The 17,460-nt window shown below is 49.3% G+C and overlaps 1 protein-coding gene across 1 annotated transcript; it reads left to right on the forward strand.

Moving 5' to 3' along the window:
* Positions 1 to 1,883: 1,883 nt before the first annotated feature.
* On the forward strand, positions 1,884 to 16,327 carry LAT2 (linker for activation of T cells family member 2). Its single transcript, XM_080356857.1, has 12 exons — positions 1,884 to 1,905; positions 6,744 to 6,849; positions 7,558 to 7,597; positions 9,046 to 9,089; positions 9,968 to 10,022; positions 10,610 to 10,653; positions 11,823 to 11,853; positions 11,977 to 12,032; positions 12,524 to 12,589; positions 13,441 to 13,509; positions 14,383 to 14,467; positions 16,279 to 16,327. Exons 2-12 carry the CDS (start codon positions 6,762 to 6,764, stop codon positions 16,295 to 16,297), a joined length of 597 nt encoding a protein of 198 aa, XP_080212983.1. The 5' UTR covers positions 1,884 to 1,905; positions 6,744 to 6,761; the 3' UTR covers positions 16,298 to 16,327.
* The last annotated feature ends 1,133 nt before the right edge of the window (positions 16,328 to 17,460 follow it).

Here is a 17,460-nt window from a genome sequence, read left to right on the forward strand (position 1 = left end):
AGATGCTGTCTGTTTTACTGCAGTAATTACCTTCTAATCAAAGTTAGCAATCAGGGTGGTTGGTCTCAACAAAGAACTGATGTCCTTGAAGGGCATTGCTCCATCCTTGGTCCCGACGCTGCTCCCTGGGCACCACAACAGCCTCTGCCTGCTCTGGAGAGGCTGAGCAGTCACGTTGGCCCAGGAGATAATCAGGAACTAACACAAGATGCATCTGCTGCAGCCTGAGCCAACTGCAGTAACGTCCGTACACAGCACTGAGTCATCTCAGGAGCTGTGAGACCCACCAGAGAACCCACGTGCAAGTACCTGGTACCTTTTCAGCATCGCCTCTTCCTAATAAAATAGACTTTTTTTTGTTTTATATGAAAGGGACAAACTGTAATTGTCTCTAGCATGTTCAGAGCAACAGTTCTGCTATAAACAACTTTTTATTGAAACTTCAGTTATCAGCATGTGTTTAAATAACAAAATGCTAGAAAGCCCCTAATAAACTACTTAATCCCTAAGACCTCTGCTAGAAATGCCAGGTTTTTAACAACTGTTTTTAACAGTCAGAAAAGTGTTTTATATTATGTAATATCTTCTGCATAGAGGCCAGCCAGAAACCGTGCAAGCAACTCAGGGCTGGGTCTTGCTCTTCTAATCTTTGGTTCAAATTATCTGTACTGATTTCATGATGGGCTTCTGCACCCGGATTCCATGTGGGAGCAGCTCTGGACGGTGCATGCGAGCCATTATTTTTGCACCTCAGAATTCAAAGTCTAAATATTTTTGCACAGACAGCGGTTAACTATCTTATGAAAGCAAAGTTTCCTCTAGAAGCTTGATAGCAAATCCCATCCTAGGCTTGCAGAAGTTGTAAACAGTTGGCTATTTAATCGTTTTTCTGATAGAAGAGTCACTTTCTGTCGTAGAGGGAGGAGGATGTAGATGACTGGTTGTGGCAGCTTGAAAGCACCCTAATTTAAATATAACAGAATTTCCCTTTACCGACTAATTTACATGCCTGTGTGTAAGAGGGGTATTACAGAGCCCGAGTGAGAGGCAGCATGGAACATGTTTTTTTGCGGTTGTAAAGCGTGTGCCCAGCTGCCTGTTGTGCGTGTGCAGAATTTCCTATTCCTGGAGCAGGATACATATGTTGTGTACAGTAATGGGGCTTTGAGCCAGTAGATAAACCCCACATAGTTCACAAGCCCACCTTATTCTATTCAAGCATAAAAACCAAAAACTTAAAAAAATATCATGAGCCACTATTTTTCTTAAGACTCCTGTGAAATGGTGCGTGATATCTGCGAACAGCCAATGCCGAAGTATAAGTAGTAGTTTTATTCTTACAGCTCTGGCCTGGAGCTCCACATTTGGCCATCAGCAGTGGTGACCTCAGGCTATTCGCTGCCTTTCTGAGGCTTGATATATTGTCTTTTCTGTAAAAACTAAGAGACGACTTGCTATTTGCTTTATCTGCTGGGAGTTTTCCCCAGGCAGCATCTGCTTTTTCCAGCGTGTGATGTTAAATCCTGGAAAAGCTCTTTATTAAAAGGAAAGTTAAACTTTTGGGGGAGGGCACTGGCCCCATCTGAAGCTCAAGGGCTATTGGGGAAGGGACTTTGGTGGTGTCTGTGGTTCTGCACCAGCCTCTTCCTCTCCCCGTGGCAGATAAACTGAAACGCAAGATGCTCCGCGGGTGGGTTGGTGCGAGCACCGCCCGTGGGTCCCTCTCGTGATGCGGCGAGGGGCTGGCCGGCCGAGCGGCGGATGTCGGGGTTGGTGCTTCAGATGATGACAGGAAACCAGAAACTGGCTAATGAGCCCCGGAGGAACCGGCTCCAGTGTTGGTGGCCGCGGCCGTGAGACGCAGGAGGAGATGGGACGGACAGGGGAGAGCGGCTGAGGCTGCGGGTAAGGTGGGAGAGTGAGGGGGCGCGTGGGTTTGTGGGAAGGCTTTAGGGGGCAGGTGGGGTGTCCAGTGGGTTTCGGTGAGCCCAGAGACCCTCAGCTAGGTCTCAATGACCCTGTTAGAGAGGGTTCAAGGTCATTCCCACAAGACCCCACTGAAAGCAATGCACTGGCTGTTACTCCTCACTGCTACTCATGGCCACCACCTGACAAATTCCGAGGTGAGAAAATACCCAAATTTATCTTCTCAGAGGCACTTACACCCCTTTGAACCCAAGAGGAGAGTCTGTCCCACACAGTCTGGATTGACCATTTTACGATACAGTTCTTTACATCTCCCCACCCCATTCTGGAACATTCAGGCTGAGCTGAGCCACCCTCATCCCAAATCTGTTCGTCCAGCTTCTGGCTCTTGTTTATAGCTGCTGGGACCGCTGCAGCTCACGCTGTTTCCCCCTCCAAAGCCCAATCCTATGAGATAGCTGATTTTTAACTATGCTTTCTGGGTTTTACATCAGCTTCAGGGCTGACTGGCATCATGTATATGAATGTATTTATTTTACTGCATATAAGTGCTTGAAATTGCAGATCCGAGGTAGAAAAGAGCTTTGTCTTTGCATCATTTTGCTCTTGTGATCAATGTTCAGTGTAATATGGGCCATGAGGCAGACACTTTAGCGGAACAGGGTAATTATGGGATAATCGTGTGTAATATTGGCTTGTTTTCATTGCTCTGGACTAAATAGGAGTGCATAGTTACATACGTGCAGGTTGCCTATATCTCTAATTCCTAACGCAGCATCTCGCGGGACTCCGCAGCAGCGGGAATGATGCTGCATGGATTTGCTGCGGAGGAACTTAAGGACAAATACAAGAGATCTCTGTAAATCACCTCCTTTTGCTGGCATGCTGGTTGTGATTAGGATTTGGCACTGTATTTTCCACCTGAGGTTTTTTAAAGCATTTTACGAAGTGACGGTCTCTATGAAAATTGATTTATCCATTCTGATTTTCCCTCTTGTTCTATGTTCTACTAAAATGCATCTACTGCTCCCCTGGCATAAAATAAAGCATGGTCTGCTCGAATAACCATATGAAACCAGGCTTTCTCTGTGCTGTAGCAGCTTCCCTAAGAAAATTTACAGTGGCATAAAATCTGGTAGGAAATGGGCTGTGCAGAGCTCTGGAAAGGAGCTTTTCTAGCGGCTCCATGCTGGTCATTGAAGTGGTTCCGACCACAGGAGCTTCCTTGATCTGAGACTTTAATTTCCAAATCGATGGGACTTTCTGCAGCAGTCTGTGCGACGCAGACAAACAGAAAGCAGCGTTTCTTTTCTTAGAAATGTTGGAGACATTGAGTCAAGCTGAATATCGCATCTGTTCAACAAGTCTGTGCGCTAAATTTCATATGGTGAGGCTTTAAATAAACTCTCCACTTTATATTTCATGCCGGTGACTCATCCGATCTGTTTGAATTAGCCTTAATTTATTTCAAACTGGTGCAGACCGCAAAGCTTTCTGGAAGAGAGAGGAGAAGACTCTTTTAATTTTGCCTTTTGGGTATTTTTTAATTTACAAATACATTGAGCACACAACCCACCAATTTGGTCTTTCTCTTGCAATGTGAGATCGGGGGGTGAGCTTGATACCTGCGAAGGGCTAAAGTTATTTCATCAGGAATGATCCTACAGAAAACCAGCCGTTTTCACCAATTCCGTGTCAACGCATTCCTCACTCTCCTGGGTTTTTGGCACAAAGTACGTTTTAAGCACTCTTAAAGGGTTTTTAAGTGAGCGTTTTGCCTCTTCTGCTGCTGTTGGAAAGTTCTTCTAGACTTTCCACCCATCAGAAGTTTTATTTCAAGCTTGTGTGTATCCAGCTCATACCCACTCATTTTATAAGCCAATATTGTCTTATTTAAATTTAAATCGCTTTTCTCACGTTGGTGGGATGGATTGACAGTGAATGTCGGTGTGCTGTCACTCTCTGCTTTAGTTGACTTAAAAGTGAGAGACCTTTTAGTTTTCCCTAATTAAAAACCAACTCCTCTTCCCTCGGCTGTTCGTAGCAACCCCTGTTACTGCGTTTAATCCTTAAATTAGGACTAGAAACCTTGCACAGCAGCAGCCGGGCTGATAAGACATATTGCGTATGGACTGGATGATCTTTTCCAAGTTTGCTAATTCTTCCCATTAAAAAAAATAAAAGGAGGTTTTGTTTGTTTGATTGCACTTTGCTCTCCCTGGAACTGCTCGTTCGGAGCAGTTTGTGGGGCCACGGTGCTCGGGCAGCGCTCGCCACAGTCTCTTCGTGCGAGGAGAAACTTCTGCCGGCGCAAAAAGGGGAAAAAAAACACATAAAAGGAGAACAGAGAAGTGTGTGAAGACAACAGGGTGTCTTGCCACGCTCTGAATTTTACTCCTGAAGAGCTGAAGTGAGATGGGAACTGGTTTTCTCCCTGTGTTTGAATGTAGCATCTTGAAAGCAAGGCTGGTCAGCACGTAGTTAACTCCATACGTATGTGTGATATATTCTGATATACTCGGGGCTCAGCACAGCCCTCGGTGGCTCCAGCCCCTTTATTCTCCGCATCATCTCCCAAGGCGGCGAGCACGGAAAGCACGTTCAGCCTTCCAAATATTTTATTTATATCCCGCCAGCCGTAAGTGCCTCCAGCCTTCTGCTTGTCATAAATCTGTTCATCACCTTCTTCCATCAGCTCCTTATGAGAGGAGGTTTTGTACCAACAGAGAGGATTTCCATGGACTTGGGTGTTTGGTGAATATAAATTATAACCTTGGGGCTGGCGTTGACTTGGTGCCCACAGGAGCTTTCACTGCGGGGTTGCTGTGATGGGGATGGGATGTGGGGTGCCTCGCTTAGCCCTGCAAATAACCACCTTTTGTGTTGCTGTTGAGCGAGGGGCTCGGGAGCAGTTGAGGTTTGCTGCGTTACTGCCCGGCTGCAGAAATAAAACCGGTTCTAGAAGCGAGATGGCAGCCTGGCCTACAAAGGTACAAACTAGGTCAGTGTTGTCGGGCGCCTTCAGCTCTGCCTTGCCTCTAAAAAAAAACAAAACACCACAACAATAACCGGATTCCCCCACAAACCAACCAGCAATGTTACAGCCCGTTGTATAACAAATCTTGGTCTCCAGCATTGGGCCGACTTCCCGCAGATGCTTTAGGGATGATCCACAGCTCATGGTTTCCATGGGGGATGCTGAGCCAAGGAAAAATGATGTGGGAAACCACATGTTTTTGACCAGGCTCTGTCCCTGGTGTCCCAGCAGCTGGGGGTGCTGGTCCTGCACCTCCGGGGTGGGCCCATGGGGGTCTGGAAACGTTGTTAATTTAAAATATCTCATCCCAGCTTCTTCAGAAATGCTGCAAGAAATTCTGCGGGGAAAGACAGCGCTGTGCTCTAGGGGAGAAATGGGGGGCTGGGACTTTACACGACAATTTAAATCGTGCCCTGATAATTAGGACACTGGTGTAAAACTGGGACTCCGAAGGCAAACTGGACCGCAAACTGGACCGCAAACTTCCCGCCGGCATCCTTGGCCACACGGGTGGGAGGATGTTGCTCGGCACCGAGGGGCAGTGAAATGTTCTTTATTCCACAATCGGGGTCAGAAGGTGCTGAGTGGGGCAGAATCGAGCTTCTATTTTCTATCATCTGATGTTGGTATTTATTTAATTGTTTTTAATTATTTTAATATATATATATTTCCTTCCTCCAATCCACAAGCTTGAATTGTAATGAGGGACATTCAGGTTAGGTGGTCAGAAAGCTGCTTACCAGGCAGAGTGATGACATGCTGGCCTTTGGCAAGTTGAAGCGTCTCCATCCCTGGGGGCCAAAGAAGAAGTTTATTAAAAACAAAAATAAATGAAAATAATCCCTATATAAAGAAAATCTGGCCCTGGGGAACAGGAATGGGCTAAACAGTCTGTCCTGCACCCAGCAGACTGCTTTCTGTGATGTTTATAGAATGTTTTGTATTTTAAAGGAAGAAACTGATGCTAAATCATGCTGATTATTACAAAATGTTAGCTGCTGTTTGTGGAAGAGCCTGTCATGGAAAGGAGGGGAAGAGCCGGTGTCTGAGCCAGCTCAATGCAGAAAAAAGTGTGGGGATTCTGACATTTAGATAATTCCATGCCACGGGGAAATAACCAGAGAGCCTCGGCAGCTTTGAATATTGTGAAGTGCCTCCCTTTTTGTCCTCTATTTTGGATATTCAAAAATAGTATCTGTTGACAATTATGGTGGCAATGTGGCTTATGGGATTGGGAATGAGTAAATCCAAGTGTGTTTTTCCGCTTTGCTTCTGAGGAGGAGCCTGGGAACCTCTCCTCTGTCCGTATGGTGAAATGGGGGTTCAGCTCTGGGGGCTGCTCAGGTCTTACTGGAGAATCATAGAGTCATAGAATCATAGAATCGTGTTGGTTGGAAGAGACCCTTGAGATCATAGAGTCCAACCATAACTTAAATCTAGCACTAACCCATGTCCCTGAGAGCCTCATCTGTGCGTCTGTTAACCCCTCCGGGGATGGTGACTGCATCACTGCCCTGGGCAGCCTGTTCCAGTGCTTCACAACCCTTTCCTTGAAGAATTTTTTCCTACTATCCAATTTGAACTTCCCCTGGTGCAACTTGAGGCCGTTTCCTCCTATTGCCTCTGCCACCCCGTAACAGAACCCTGAAGCCTTTTCTCCATCCTCCACAAACACCCGTCTCTCTGGGCACGCAAAGGCCAACAGGACGCGGCTCTTTGGGGGATACCAGCTTCCCGAGGGGCCCCCGATGCTCAGGGTGTTCTCTCTGCTGTGTTTCAGGCTGGACGCAGCCAGGCCATGGGGCAGCTGGAGCTGCTGTGGGCGGCCGCCGCACTGATGCTGCTCGGGGCCATCGTCAGCCTCTGTGTCAAGTGCCAGCTCTCCGGTAAGGTCCTGCCGCCGTCCCCGGGCTGGGGGGTGATGCTGGGCAGACCCCTTCCCCTTGGGATGTCCCCTCTGGGTGGTTTGGTCCTGCGCAGCCATGCCCTGGTTTTGGGAGTTTCGTCCTCGTGGGGATGCTCCCAGCAGCTCCAGTGGGGAAGGGGCTCTGCTGGTGGCCAGGGAGCTGCTGGGGTTGGGATGGACCCCCTGACCCCACTCACCCCTTCTCTGGGGTGGATGCAACCCCATGGGCTGCAGAACCCCCTCCGTGGGCACTTTGGGGCACCCCACACCGTCCAGATGCAAAATTGGGGGGGGGCTCTGGGAGATGGGCAGGAGAGAGGCCGGCAAGAAAGGAGAGGCTGGAGGATGTATGATATATTCATATATGCATTAAATACAAAGAGGGGGGCAAGCACCCACCCCAGGCGGGGTTCGGTCCCACCTCTGAGCATTGGGGAGGTTTTACTGGGAGACGGAGGCTGTGGAGTGGGGTTTTGGGGACAGGAATGGCTTGTTTGCTTTGTGGTGTCTGAGGCAAATGTTACGTTTTAGACACAGTTTAAAAACAAAGAAAATCAAAACCATATCACAACTGCTGCTTGCTGCCTCAGCTGTCCTCTCATGCTCGCCGTTGAAGAAGTTTTGTGAATGTGTTTTATTGGTCTTTCTGATATTTAACTCCCAAAATATCTTTTTCCTTGTCTTTCAGCCACCAAGCGCAAGAAGCAGCAGAGTGAGCGGAGGAGTCAGTAAGTTGCTTTTCACAGTCGTTTCACAATCACGTTTCTCCCCCGAACAGCTCACCCAGGGTGAGACCCTGGCCAGAGCCAGACCACTCCATGTTCTGCAGCCAAAATCTGGATTTATATCAAATAAAATAAAATAATCCCCGAATGGAGCGTGCAGAGCAGCGTACCCCAGCCCAGGGCTCTGCCGAGGGGGTAACGGCTTCACAAAAAACAATCCAAAATGAAACTGATGCTCTGAACGTGAGACCTGTGAGTCACTAGTCAGAAAAACTTCCAAAACTTCTGCAAGTCCATGTCCTGTCCCGTTGTGCCCTGAGGTGGGGTGAGGAGGTTGTTAACTCCATAAACCTGCCCTTGGTTGGTGCTGCTGGGAGCCTGTGCCAGAGCAGCCACCGACCGCAGCGAAGCAAATGCCTTGTACGCACACCCCCTTATTTCCTTCAGCAACAGACAAACCACAGCTAAATGATATAAAGACAAAATAAAAAGCTGGCTTGTAACGTTTGATATAGGAGCAAACGTGGTGCAAAGGGGCTCTGCCAAGGTCTCCATGGGGCTGGGGTGTTTGGTTCTGCCCCACTGCCTTTAGCCTGGTCCATCGGCGACCGGGGGAAAAGCTCCATCCCCTGTGGGCTCATACTGAATCCTCCCGACTTCTTGAAATTTATACCTCGATTAGGCCATTTGCCTTCAGGCTGATGGTATGGTGTGCTCTCTTCAGCAATCTGGTTTTGGCTAGTTAGGGCTTTTTGCAAGCAGAGTGGTTTAACTCTACATTTGCAGACTTTGCAGTGAGGTCCTTTGCCTGATGCCTGTTCTTGCCGGGCCTGTGCTGTGATACCGGCTTGGGATGGGGAGGTGACCCAAATAAAGAGGGGGAAGGGACACTTCTAGAGTCCCAAAATCAGGGTTAATAGGTACTTGCAGTAGAAGAGCTGTTGTATCTCCTGCTCTGAGGAGCAGGTCTCTTGTTAATTAGAAATTAAAGAGGTTATTTGGCATGTATGTTATTTTTATTGTTGATCAGGCATGTTATTTTTTTCAGGTTGATGTTAAGGGAGTGGAGGTGAAGCAGTGGGGTTTGAAGCCATTTCATGGGTGAACACCCAGGTTTTTGTGGGTGAAAATGCTCTTCTGGCTTTAACTGTTGCATAATTTGTGAAAACAGGAATTATCCTAAATGATGTTTCCCTCAGCCCTGGGTCCTGCCCTTGGCTGACATTAGGCGCTCTGCCAAATGTGCATAAGCACCTACTGAGTTTACAGGGTCTAAGAGGAGTTTGGAAAACTGCTCCCAGCTCATATGGGTCCTGCGTGACACACACCCCCTGGGATTTCACCAAACCAAGCGCAGAGGCTGTGTTCTCTTCCCTCCACTCACCAAACAGGGAGGTCTCTTGCATCTATTTCCTTTTATTCTGCTGAGGTTTTACATCTATTTTTTCCAGGTTTGAAAGTCAGCAGGGGTTTGAGGTGATCCGATCGCGTTCCAGTGAGTGTGAACGTTGCACGGGGCTCATGCATTGCAGGGTGGGGGTCCTGCGTGCACGAAACGGCGGGGAGAGTGAAAATAAAAGGGTTACCTTGAAGCCAGATGGTGAAATGACATTAGATAGAGATTGTTAAAGCCACTTCTAGCGATGTGAATTCTGAGCTCGAGGAAAAAAATCTCCCTTTGCATTGGAAATAAATCACCAAAGCAATGCCACCGAAATGCAACACCGCATTAACTCGGGCTCCCCAAACCGCTGTGCTCGCCCTGTGAAAACGCTGCTGTGGGTGAACCCGAATCGACAGGAGTGACTCATCTGTCATCACCCCCTTCTGCTTCCTGCGGCGCGTTGGGTTGGGTGCTGACCTTTTGATTTTTATCCTGAAACGAGCCGCTGGCGGGGTCTGTATTAAATGTCAGTGTCTGCAGACGGGCTCCGCGGGGACACTGCTGTCCCTGACACCTATTTCAGCCCCAACACCACAAAGCCCTCTGTGAGCCTTCGCTTTAGCCCAGCCTGACCCAAGCTCACAACCTACCAGCGCCTCTCGCAGTGTGAAGGGAGGGATGCTGAGCTCGAGAAATGTCCCAGAATCAGGGGAATTTGGGGGAAAATAGGAAATAAGGCTGTGGTTGGGATCATACCTTCCCCTGGTGCGTGTCTGCTCGCTCTGCATTCTGTACAGATACCAGCTGTTCCTCTATTTGTTTCCCGTTTTGGCTGTTTCTGTACTTTCGAGGCACAATTTGGAAGCTGTTTTGGGATGTGTTAGAAAAATGCATGCCAGTACCAGAGAATCCTCTGTGGTGGGTGCCCTGTGCTCACCAAAATTGCTGCTGCTGTAATTGTTAACGTCTGGCTTTGTTCTTGGTGCTAGCTACAACCCGGAGGCTGGAACAAATTAAGGAACCTGAAAACTTATCAATAGCAAGGTAGGTAATAAACCAACCGAAAAACAAACAAAAAAACCCCACCAAAACCAACAGCCACATGGCTTTATGGCCAAGGTTGGATGAAGTTCACCCAATATTTGTGAATGTTCAGGATTTGGGCCTTGGTTCTGGATCTAAAACATGGGGCTTGGGCTATACATAATTTATTGATGGTCAATAGTGGGTTTAGACTTTTTCTGAATTTTCTTCAGTCTCGCTGCATTCTGCTGGCAACCATTTAAATCAAACCCAAGGCAATGAGCTGTGGCTGTCCATAATAGCTACATCATGAAAAAAGAAATGGCCATTCTTTGCTTATAAGCAGTTTGACACAAGTAATCCCCTTCTCCCCAACACCAAAACAGAACTGCAGGGCCACAATAACTCTGCTGCAGTGTTCAGGCACAGCTATTTCCATCTTGGAATTTGAGCCCAAACTCTTCATTTCATGTTCCTTGATGTGTTTCTTGTATAAACTCACGGGGAGGTTTCACGGATGCTCCTTCTGACTCAGTCATTGCTGTGGTTTGTAACCCCTGGTGCGGTTTGCTCTGACCTGGGACTTCTGTTCCCATTTTCTCCTCCAGGAACATCACCAAGGAGCTCAGTGCCTCCCGCCATGCTGGATACGGTGAGCGTCTCCCCTGGGACAGGCGCTGGTTCGATGCTCTCTGCATCCACATGGCCATGGGATGGCCACAAAATTCATAAATAGGGATGTTGCAAATCTCGGCTCGTTTGTGCAGGTGTCTGCTGGGGGCTCCCACCGATTTTGGGAAGAGGGAGCCTCTGAGAGGCTGTTTACTCACTGCTGGGACCCCAGTTTATCCTGGAAACAAGCTGGGCAAACAGAAAATTCACTCCTGTTTATCAGCACCTGCTCATACTTGTGGTTGGTCTATGCAGTGACAATAAGAACTGGCCTGGATCTGAGCTTAAAATCCAGCATTTGTCCTGCTACAGCTGACCAGTGCTGGACAGGTTCTTTAAAATGTCACCCCTGTCCCTCCTACCACCTCTTTCTGGGGTGTCCAGCCCTGCAGCCGTGTCCCCCAGCCCCAAGCAAAGCGCTGAGCGGGAGCAGAGCTGCTGATGCCGCAGCTTTCGGTGGCTCCGTCATCAAATGCCTCCTGTCGCTCAGCCTGAGCGTAACATGGCCCTCGGCTTTTCCCCAGGGAGCAGGACCGAGTCCAGGTATCAGAATTTCCTGACAGGTAAATGCTGCATCCGCATGCTGGGGCTTGGGGAGAGAAGGCTGCCCGGGCGATGGGAGGTGACCGGGGACAAGAGCCGTCGGGAACACGCAGGCAGTGACACCGCAGCTGGCAGAGCTTCAGCGTGGATAATATAGCGATTGCTTTATAAGAAATTTAGTGGCTGCTTTAAGCCACACACTGATCTGATTAATGGCCAGAGCAGAGGTGGATGGGATGCTGGGGAGCTTCCAGCTCCCTCCCGGCTGGTGCTCACCCTAAGAGGATTAATGGCATGTGGGGCTGTGCTCTCCCTCCCCAAACCGGGGAGGATATTGCGATTCTCCCTGCCAGCTGGCAGCATCTGTGTGTGAGAAGTGGTGAGCCCTGGTTTTCTCAGGGTCTGGGGTGGGTTGGGGTGCCTCCCCCGGCTCCAGCCCCCCAGCTCTGCTTGCGGACGGGCTCTGGGGCTGTGCTGGGGCTTTCTGGCTGCTGGGGACATCTGCTGTGGCTGTGCCCAGGGAACTCGTCCGGCTGCGCTTTGGGATGGCAGTTTGGGTTTATGCAGTGGTGTGGCGTGCTGACGGCAAACCCTTTGTGCCTGCAGAGGGCTGCCTGCGAGGGGACACTGCCTATGTGTAAGTAGCTGCTCACTGCCCACCAGAGCTGTACTGGTCCCAGTTTGGTCCTGGCTCTCTGGCAGCTGGGGAGCCTGGGCTGCCCCTGGCAGGGGGAGCTGACAGCGACTGCTCTTCCTGCAGGGAGCCCATTGCTCTGGATTACTACAACCATGCCCGATTCTTCACGTCACCCAACGGTAAGGTCTCTACCTGAGCGAGACAGGTTTCTGCGCCTGTTCCGGGGCTGCTGGGAGCTCACAAGACTTTTCTTGCTGAGATCTGTGTGTTATTGCCATGTGGCTTGTGCCTGGGGGTTCACCCCTCACGGGAGCCAGCCCTCCCTCTGTTTGCCTTAGAGGCTACCGTGGGGCTGGTAATTGTGCTTATTGGGTTTTATTCCTCTCCATAAGAAAGGTCTCAATGCCTCAGGACTGGTTTTGGCCACTCACTCTCAGGTGGGTCTGTGGTTGATGCCATGGCCAGAGATGCTCCTGGTTCTCCACGGCATGGGGGTGACAGGGTCCTGTGGGGCAGCAATTGCACAGTTCAGCTGTCCCTGGGTCAGTGCAGGCTGCCACCAAGACTAACGATTTTAGAGCTCATGTGTGTTCTGCGGTGGGGAAGAGGGACCTCCTCAGGTCACCTATGCTTCCTTAAGCCCTTTTCGCCTCTTCCTTCACTCTGCCAGAGAAAGAGGAGGATTCCCATTCCTATCAAAACGTCATCGTTGGAGTCTCTCACAGCTGCGACCCGGGTAGGTGTGTTGCTGTTGTGGTTCATGCGTGTTGTACAAAGGTATCTGGAGGTGCAGAGAGGGATGGTGACGTGCTCAGCCAAGGGAAAACCCCTTGTTCACAGGCTCAGCTCTTCCTTCAGCTCCGTGCTGGCAGAGCTGGGGTGCAGGGGCGGCTGCAGGCACTGAGCAGACCTGCAGTATTTCCCCTTTCTGCAGGAAAATGCACACGGTGACACCTTCCTGGCCGAGAACTCACCTTGGAGCTGATCCCTTTCATTAGGAGATCTCTGCAGCAGTTTGGGAGCTTTGGGGTCTGCATTGCTTCTCTAGGTCTTTCAGTGTTATGATATTCAGTGTTATTACAGTGTTATTTCAGTGTTATTCCAGACCATGGTTGTAGCTCCCGGTTCAGGTTTCCCACCACATCCAGCCCATTTAGCTGCTGGAGGATGGCGCTGGACCACAGTGCCTGCTTAAGGGCTTCTGGCTTCTGTCCTGGGATGTTGCAAGCAAAATAGGGATTCAAGGTGGTTTCATTCAGCGACTTAACACAAAGCTTTCTGCACTGTTAGAGCCTGCCTTGCTCCCGCCTGGCTTTGTACGGAGCGAATAGAGGAGGCAGGAGCAGGGGGACCAGTCTGAAATGATTCTATGATCCCCATACACGTCTGCAGATCTCCAGGCATGCGGTCAGGGCCAAAGAAGTGATGAGGCAGGATCAGCAGAGCTGTGGTGGGACTGAGCTGCCCAGCTGGAAATTTGGCCACGTGTAGGAAGTGTTTGGGCTGGGGCGGTGGGAGGGGGGTTTCACAAAGGTCCATTTTTAGTCCACGTGCTCTTCAGCATCATCCTGTCCAAACTCTTCTTAGTCACAGATGACTCTGCAGACTACGAGAACAGCGCGGCGATACACATATGGAAACTCCAGCAAGCGGAAGGTATGTTCTCAGCAGGTTTGTACTATTTAGGGATGGGGCTCATGGGCAGGGTGCCTGTCATGCTAGATCAGAATCAACCATGCTCAGAGCAGTGCAGCCATTGCCCTCATCTTGAGTTCTTTTTTCCTCAGTCATCCATGAAAAACACCTAAGGTCATGTGCAAGTTGCTACACACACTTGTAACTGAACACTGCTGTGGTGGGACAGGGTGTTTCCAGCACTCAAAAGGCCACCGTGGAGGTGGCTGTCCCTGAGCCCTGACCATGGGATGCTACAGTAGAATGTCGCTCTTTGTGTCCTATATCTTCTTACATTTGGAAGTTGCCATGGTGCGAGATCAGCCTTATGATCCCCTCTGACACAGAAATGTGCAGCATGCGCACCCAGTGGGTCAGCCTGCGACTCCGCTGCAGTAATCTTGGGTGCATATTTCTTAAACTAACCTTTAAACAGCAGCTTAATCTAATGTGTGGCTTCCTGTGAAGCGTAGGGGGTAGCCTGGCCTGGGAGACAGCGGTGAATGTATACATGTATATTGAAGAGTTTTCTGTCTCGGGTGTGGGAACTGCCTAAGCAAACTGATTCTTTTTATCCTATTTGCACACTCTCTAGATTAAATCTAAGTCGTTCTCTTTTGGTTCTGAAAAGCTGTCCTTGTGTGCTGCACGCAGAGCGTGTGCAAATTTTCGGTGATCATTTTGAAGCCCCTTCAAGGCAACTTTGACGCTGTGACCTGAGGCTTCTTAGCCCAGGCGCAAAAATGTGTCGGCACCGAAAGCTAAATACTGGCAGCATGCACAGCGTGTCTAAGGTGTGTGCGTGCTTCTAGATCAACCCGCTCACTGATCAGCCCTTCCCATCCTCACTCACAGCTCTGCAGACAGAAAGCCCGGATGATGAGCCAGACTACGTCAACACAACCCCTGCGTCAGACCCTGTCCCTCTGTCAAAGCGAAGGTAAAAAGAGAACAAATGGTTGATGTATTTTATGAAATGTGATACAGGGGTGGGAGGATGGTGGCAGCGTGGGGAGCAGGCGCAGCCCCAACTTATCTCTGGCTGATGCTAAGCTGTGACTAATGCAGACCGTGGATACAAATCTCACAAAGTCCATGTCCTCAGTGCCACTTTCCTCCAATACAAACTCAAAACTGCTTCAGAGCAGCTTTGGGCGGCACTGCTACGCGCTGCAGACAGGTACCCCCAAAGACCTCTGGTAGCTGGCAGGGATTCCCTGGTTCTGCAGAGCCTGCCTGCTCTGCTGCAACCGCACATCCTGCCCCGTTATCAGCAGCACGCTGATGCTGGTAATAAAGCATCACTCAAGGCAGTTAAAGCAAAAACCATCTGCAGAGAGCTGCAGGGAGATTGCATGGCACTCAATTAGTGGGTCATAGAACAGTGCCAGTAAATGCATGGTAACATATAGAAGAAAAGCAACCCCAGATACACCAAATGCAGTGACAGGTTCTGTGTTAGGTGTTGCGGCTCAAAATGGGCTCTTGGAGGCTTTGTGGAAAGCTCACAGCAAACACTGGCTGAGTTCTTGGCAGATAATTCTCTGTAGATCGCTGGGAAAAGGGCGAGAGGATAATAAACCACCACTAAACTAGTCTTCACATGCTGGTTAGAGTGTCACGCTGCTCCAGACTATGACTACAACTCCAGCTGGGAGAGGGACTGGGACCAGTATTGCTCCCCTTGTCAGGTATTTACTCTCTGAGAACCTACGGAGACCCAGCGGGATCATCCTGATGCCACATGCTGGCAGCTCCTATTACCGGCTTTTATATTCCCCAAACTGTGGGCACTGGTGGTGGACAGATCCCCAAAATTAGATATTTCTGAAGTTGTGCGAAGCCTTTAAGATTTGTCCCCACCACACAAAGCACGGTCACTCTATTTGTCACATCGCAGCATTTTCTTTGAACTTCAGCAGCCCGTCCCAGCAGCGTTGGCTCTGACGAAGAGTGTGCTGAAGGGGAAGTTGGGTTTTGGTCAAGGATTCAGTGTGTGTCACTTGTGGGACACAAACCGCTTCCTAACATCACACGCACATGGTGTGGCCGGCAGCAAATACAGCTCAGGCTGGCGATCGCCTCCTCCCCTGCCCGCAGTCCAGCCCCAGCAGCTGCCGGGATGCAGCTGCACACGGGAAACCCGCTGCTCTGTTTGCCGTTTGTAATGGGGAAGCTGCCCACTGCATTCAGAGCTGTGAGAGGAACAATCAGGGCTGATAGATGCCCAAAATATTTAGCAAAGTTGCTGTAATGACGGCATTTCATTTGGTGGAGAGCAATGATCAAAGCAGCACAGGGGCTACAATAAATCCACTGCCCTGTGATAAGCGATGCTGTGAAGGTAGAAGAGGGAGAAATAGCCGCGCTGCAGTTGGTGATACGGATTTCCTGGGAAAACCTCCAGTCTTAAGCCCACTAAATGCTATCATGCCTGCAGGTGTAAATAGCTTCTAGCAGCTCTGTAAGTAAATTAAAATTGCCAGTGCGCTTTTTGCCATTATAATGATGCCTCTGCTAACAGAGTAATGCTATAAAAGCCCCATGTCCAACCAACAAATGCCAGAACAAGTTCTCCACCAAGGGCAGGTTAATTTGGACTCCTGGCACCTCTCTGCACTCTGTCCAGGGGCACGGCTGGGGCTTCTGATTATATGAGGATATTTTTTAGTGTTAAGCAGCAGTGTTAAGAAGTTTAAAGGAGGGATTAATAGTCAGTGGACTCATTATTTTTTCCCCTTTTATTTCAAGTATTCTTCATAAAGTCTGAAGAAGTCCTTTGCCGAGCTGTAAGAGTGTACACAGGGAGAGGGAAGTCTCTGATCCCTCAGTGAAATCTCTTCTCCAAATTGTGCTCGAGATCACATCGAAGGGGTGCCGCCAAAAGGAAGAAATGCTCTGCTTGAAGTCCCACAGAAGTCCAACTGCAAACCTGCAGCTGGAGAAAGCACCAAGCCCACAACGACCATGGGCAAGCTCGTTATCCCACCTCGTTTCCCGGCACGTCTGCTTGAGGGAGGATGGCCAGTCAGTGCAATGTTTTCTCCTGTCAAGCATGAAATGAATCTTTAAATTGCTGAGCAGTAATGCAGCCAGCTGCTTAATTTGTCAGGGTGACTCATGCATGATGGTATTAAGACACAGGGATTATGTTCTGATTTAGCTCCTATGTTTTACAGAAGCGGTTTCCTGCAGAAGAGGAACTGGCAGAGGTTGTTTTTAGAACAGCAGTGGCTCTCTGGAGCTGAATGAGATACCAGCCTGTGCACAAAAGCTGAAGACTAAAAAGGATTAAATCCCTGCTTTATCCACTGCTTGTAATTCTCAGTGTTTCTGGCAATTTTCCTTGTTTCGGTATCTGTTTTATAATGATATGAAAACCCTGCAAGTATTGAGATGGTTCAAGCCAGAACTGCCAACCCAAGAAACTGTACCAGTCTTGCAGTGTTGCTGTAGGAACATCAGCCCTAAAACGTGACCCTTGTCTCTCGAGGCCTGATGCACAGATTTGGCACCGTTGTATCACTTATTTATTAAAATTGATAAGCCTCCAAAGAAAACACGACGTTTTATTATAATTTGCTATGATGCACATGTCTGCATGGTTGGGTGAGACAGAGACAAGAGCACGTGCGCTGACCACAGAATGATGTGTAGGATCTTATGGAGAGAAAGTGTAGCTCCTTAAAAGCCTTGTCCCTCAAAATCAGTCCAGAAAGCCATGCTTCAAGAAGGGACGCAGCCCACAGTCACATCTTTGAGACTGCTAAGAGTGAGCAGAGAAGTGGAGCTGAGGGTAAGGGAGCTCTGGAGCGGGAGAAGGGGATGTCAGGTGCTTCCTCCTGCAAATGCTGTGGCTGTATTTTTAGCAGAATCGCTGAGATCGTGGGTCGCCACTATTTGTGTAGCTGAAATAGTGGGTGGTTTGGAGTG

The sequence above is a fragment of the Nesoenas mayeri genome, assembly GCF_963082525.1.
Source record: "Nesoenas mayeri genome assembly, chromosome: 20".
NCBI lineage: Eukaryota > Metazoa > Chordata > Aves > Columbiformes > Columbidae > Nesoenas > Nesoenas mayeri.

Bases quoted from the DNA above. Each gene is read 5' to 3' on its own strand.
- LAT2 (XM_080356857.1), top strand. From the start codon at position 6,762: ATGGGGCAGCTGGAGCTGCTGTGGGCGGCCGCCGCACTGATGCTGCTC. The intron at 7,598-9,045 runs GTAAGTTGCTTT...TATTTTTTCCAG, and splicing joins CAGAGTGAGCGGAGGAGTCA to GTTTGAAAGTCAGCAGGGGT. The intron at 13,510-14,382 runs GTATGTTCTCAG...CCTCACTCACAG, and splicing joins GAAACTCCAGCAAGCGGAAG to CTCTGCAGACAGAAAGCCCG.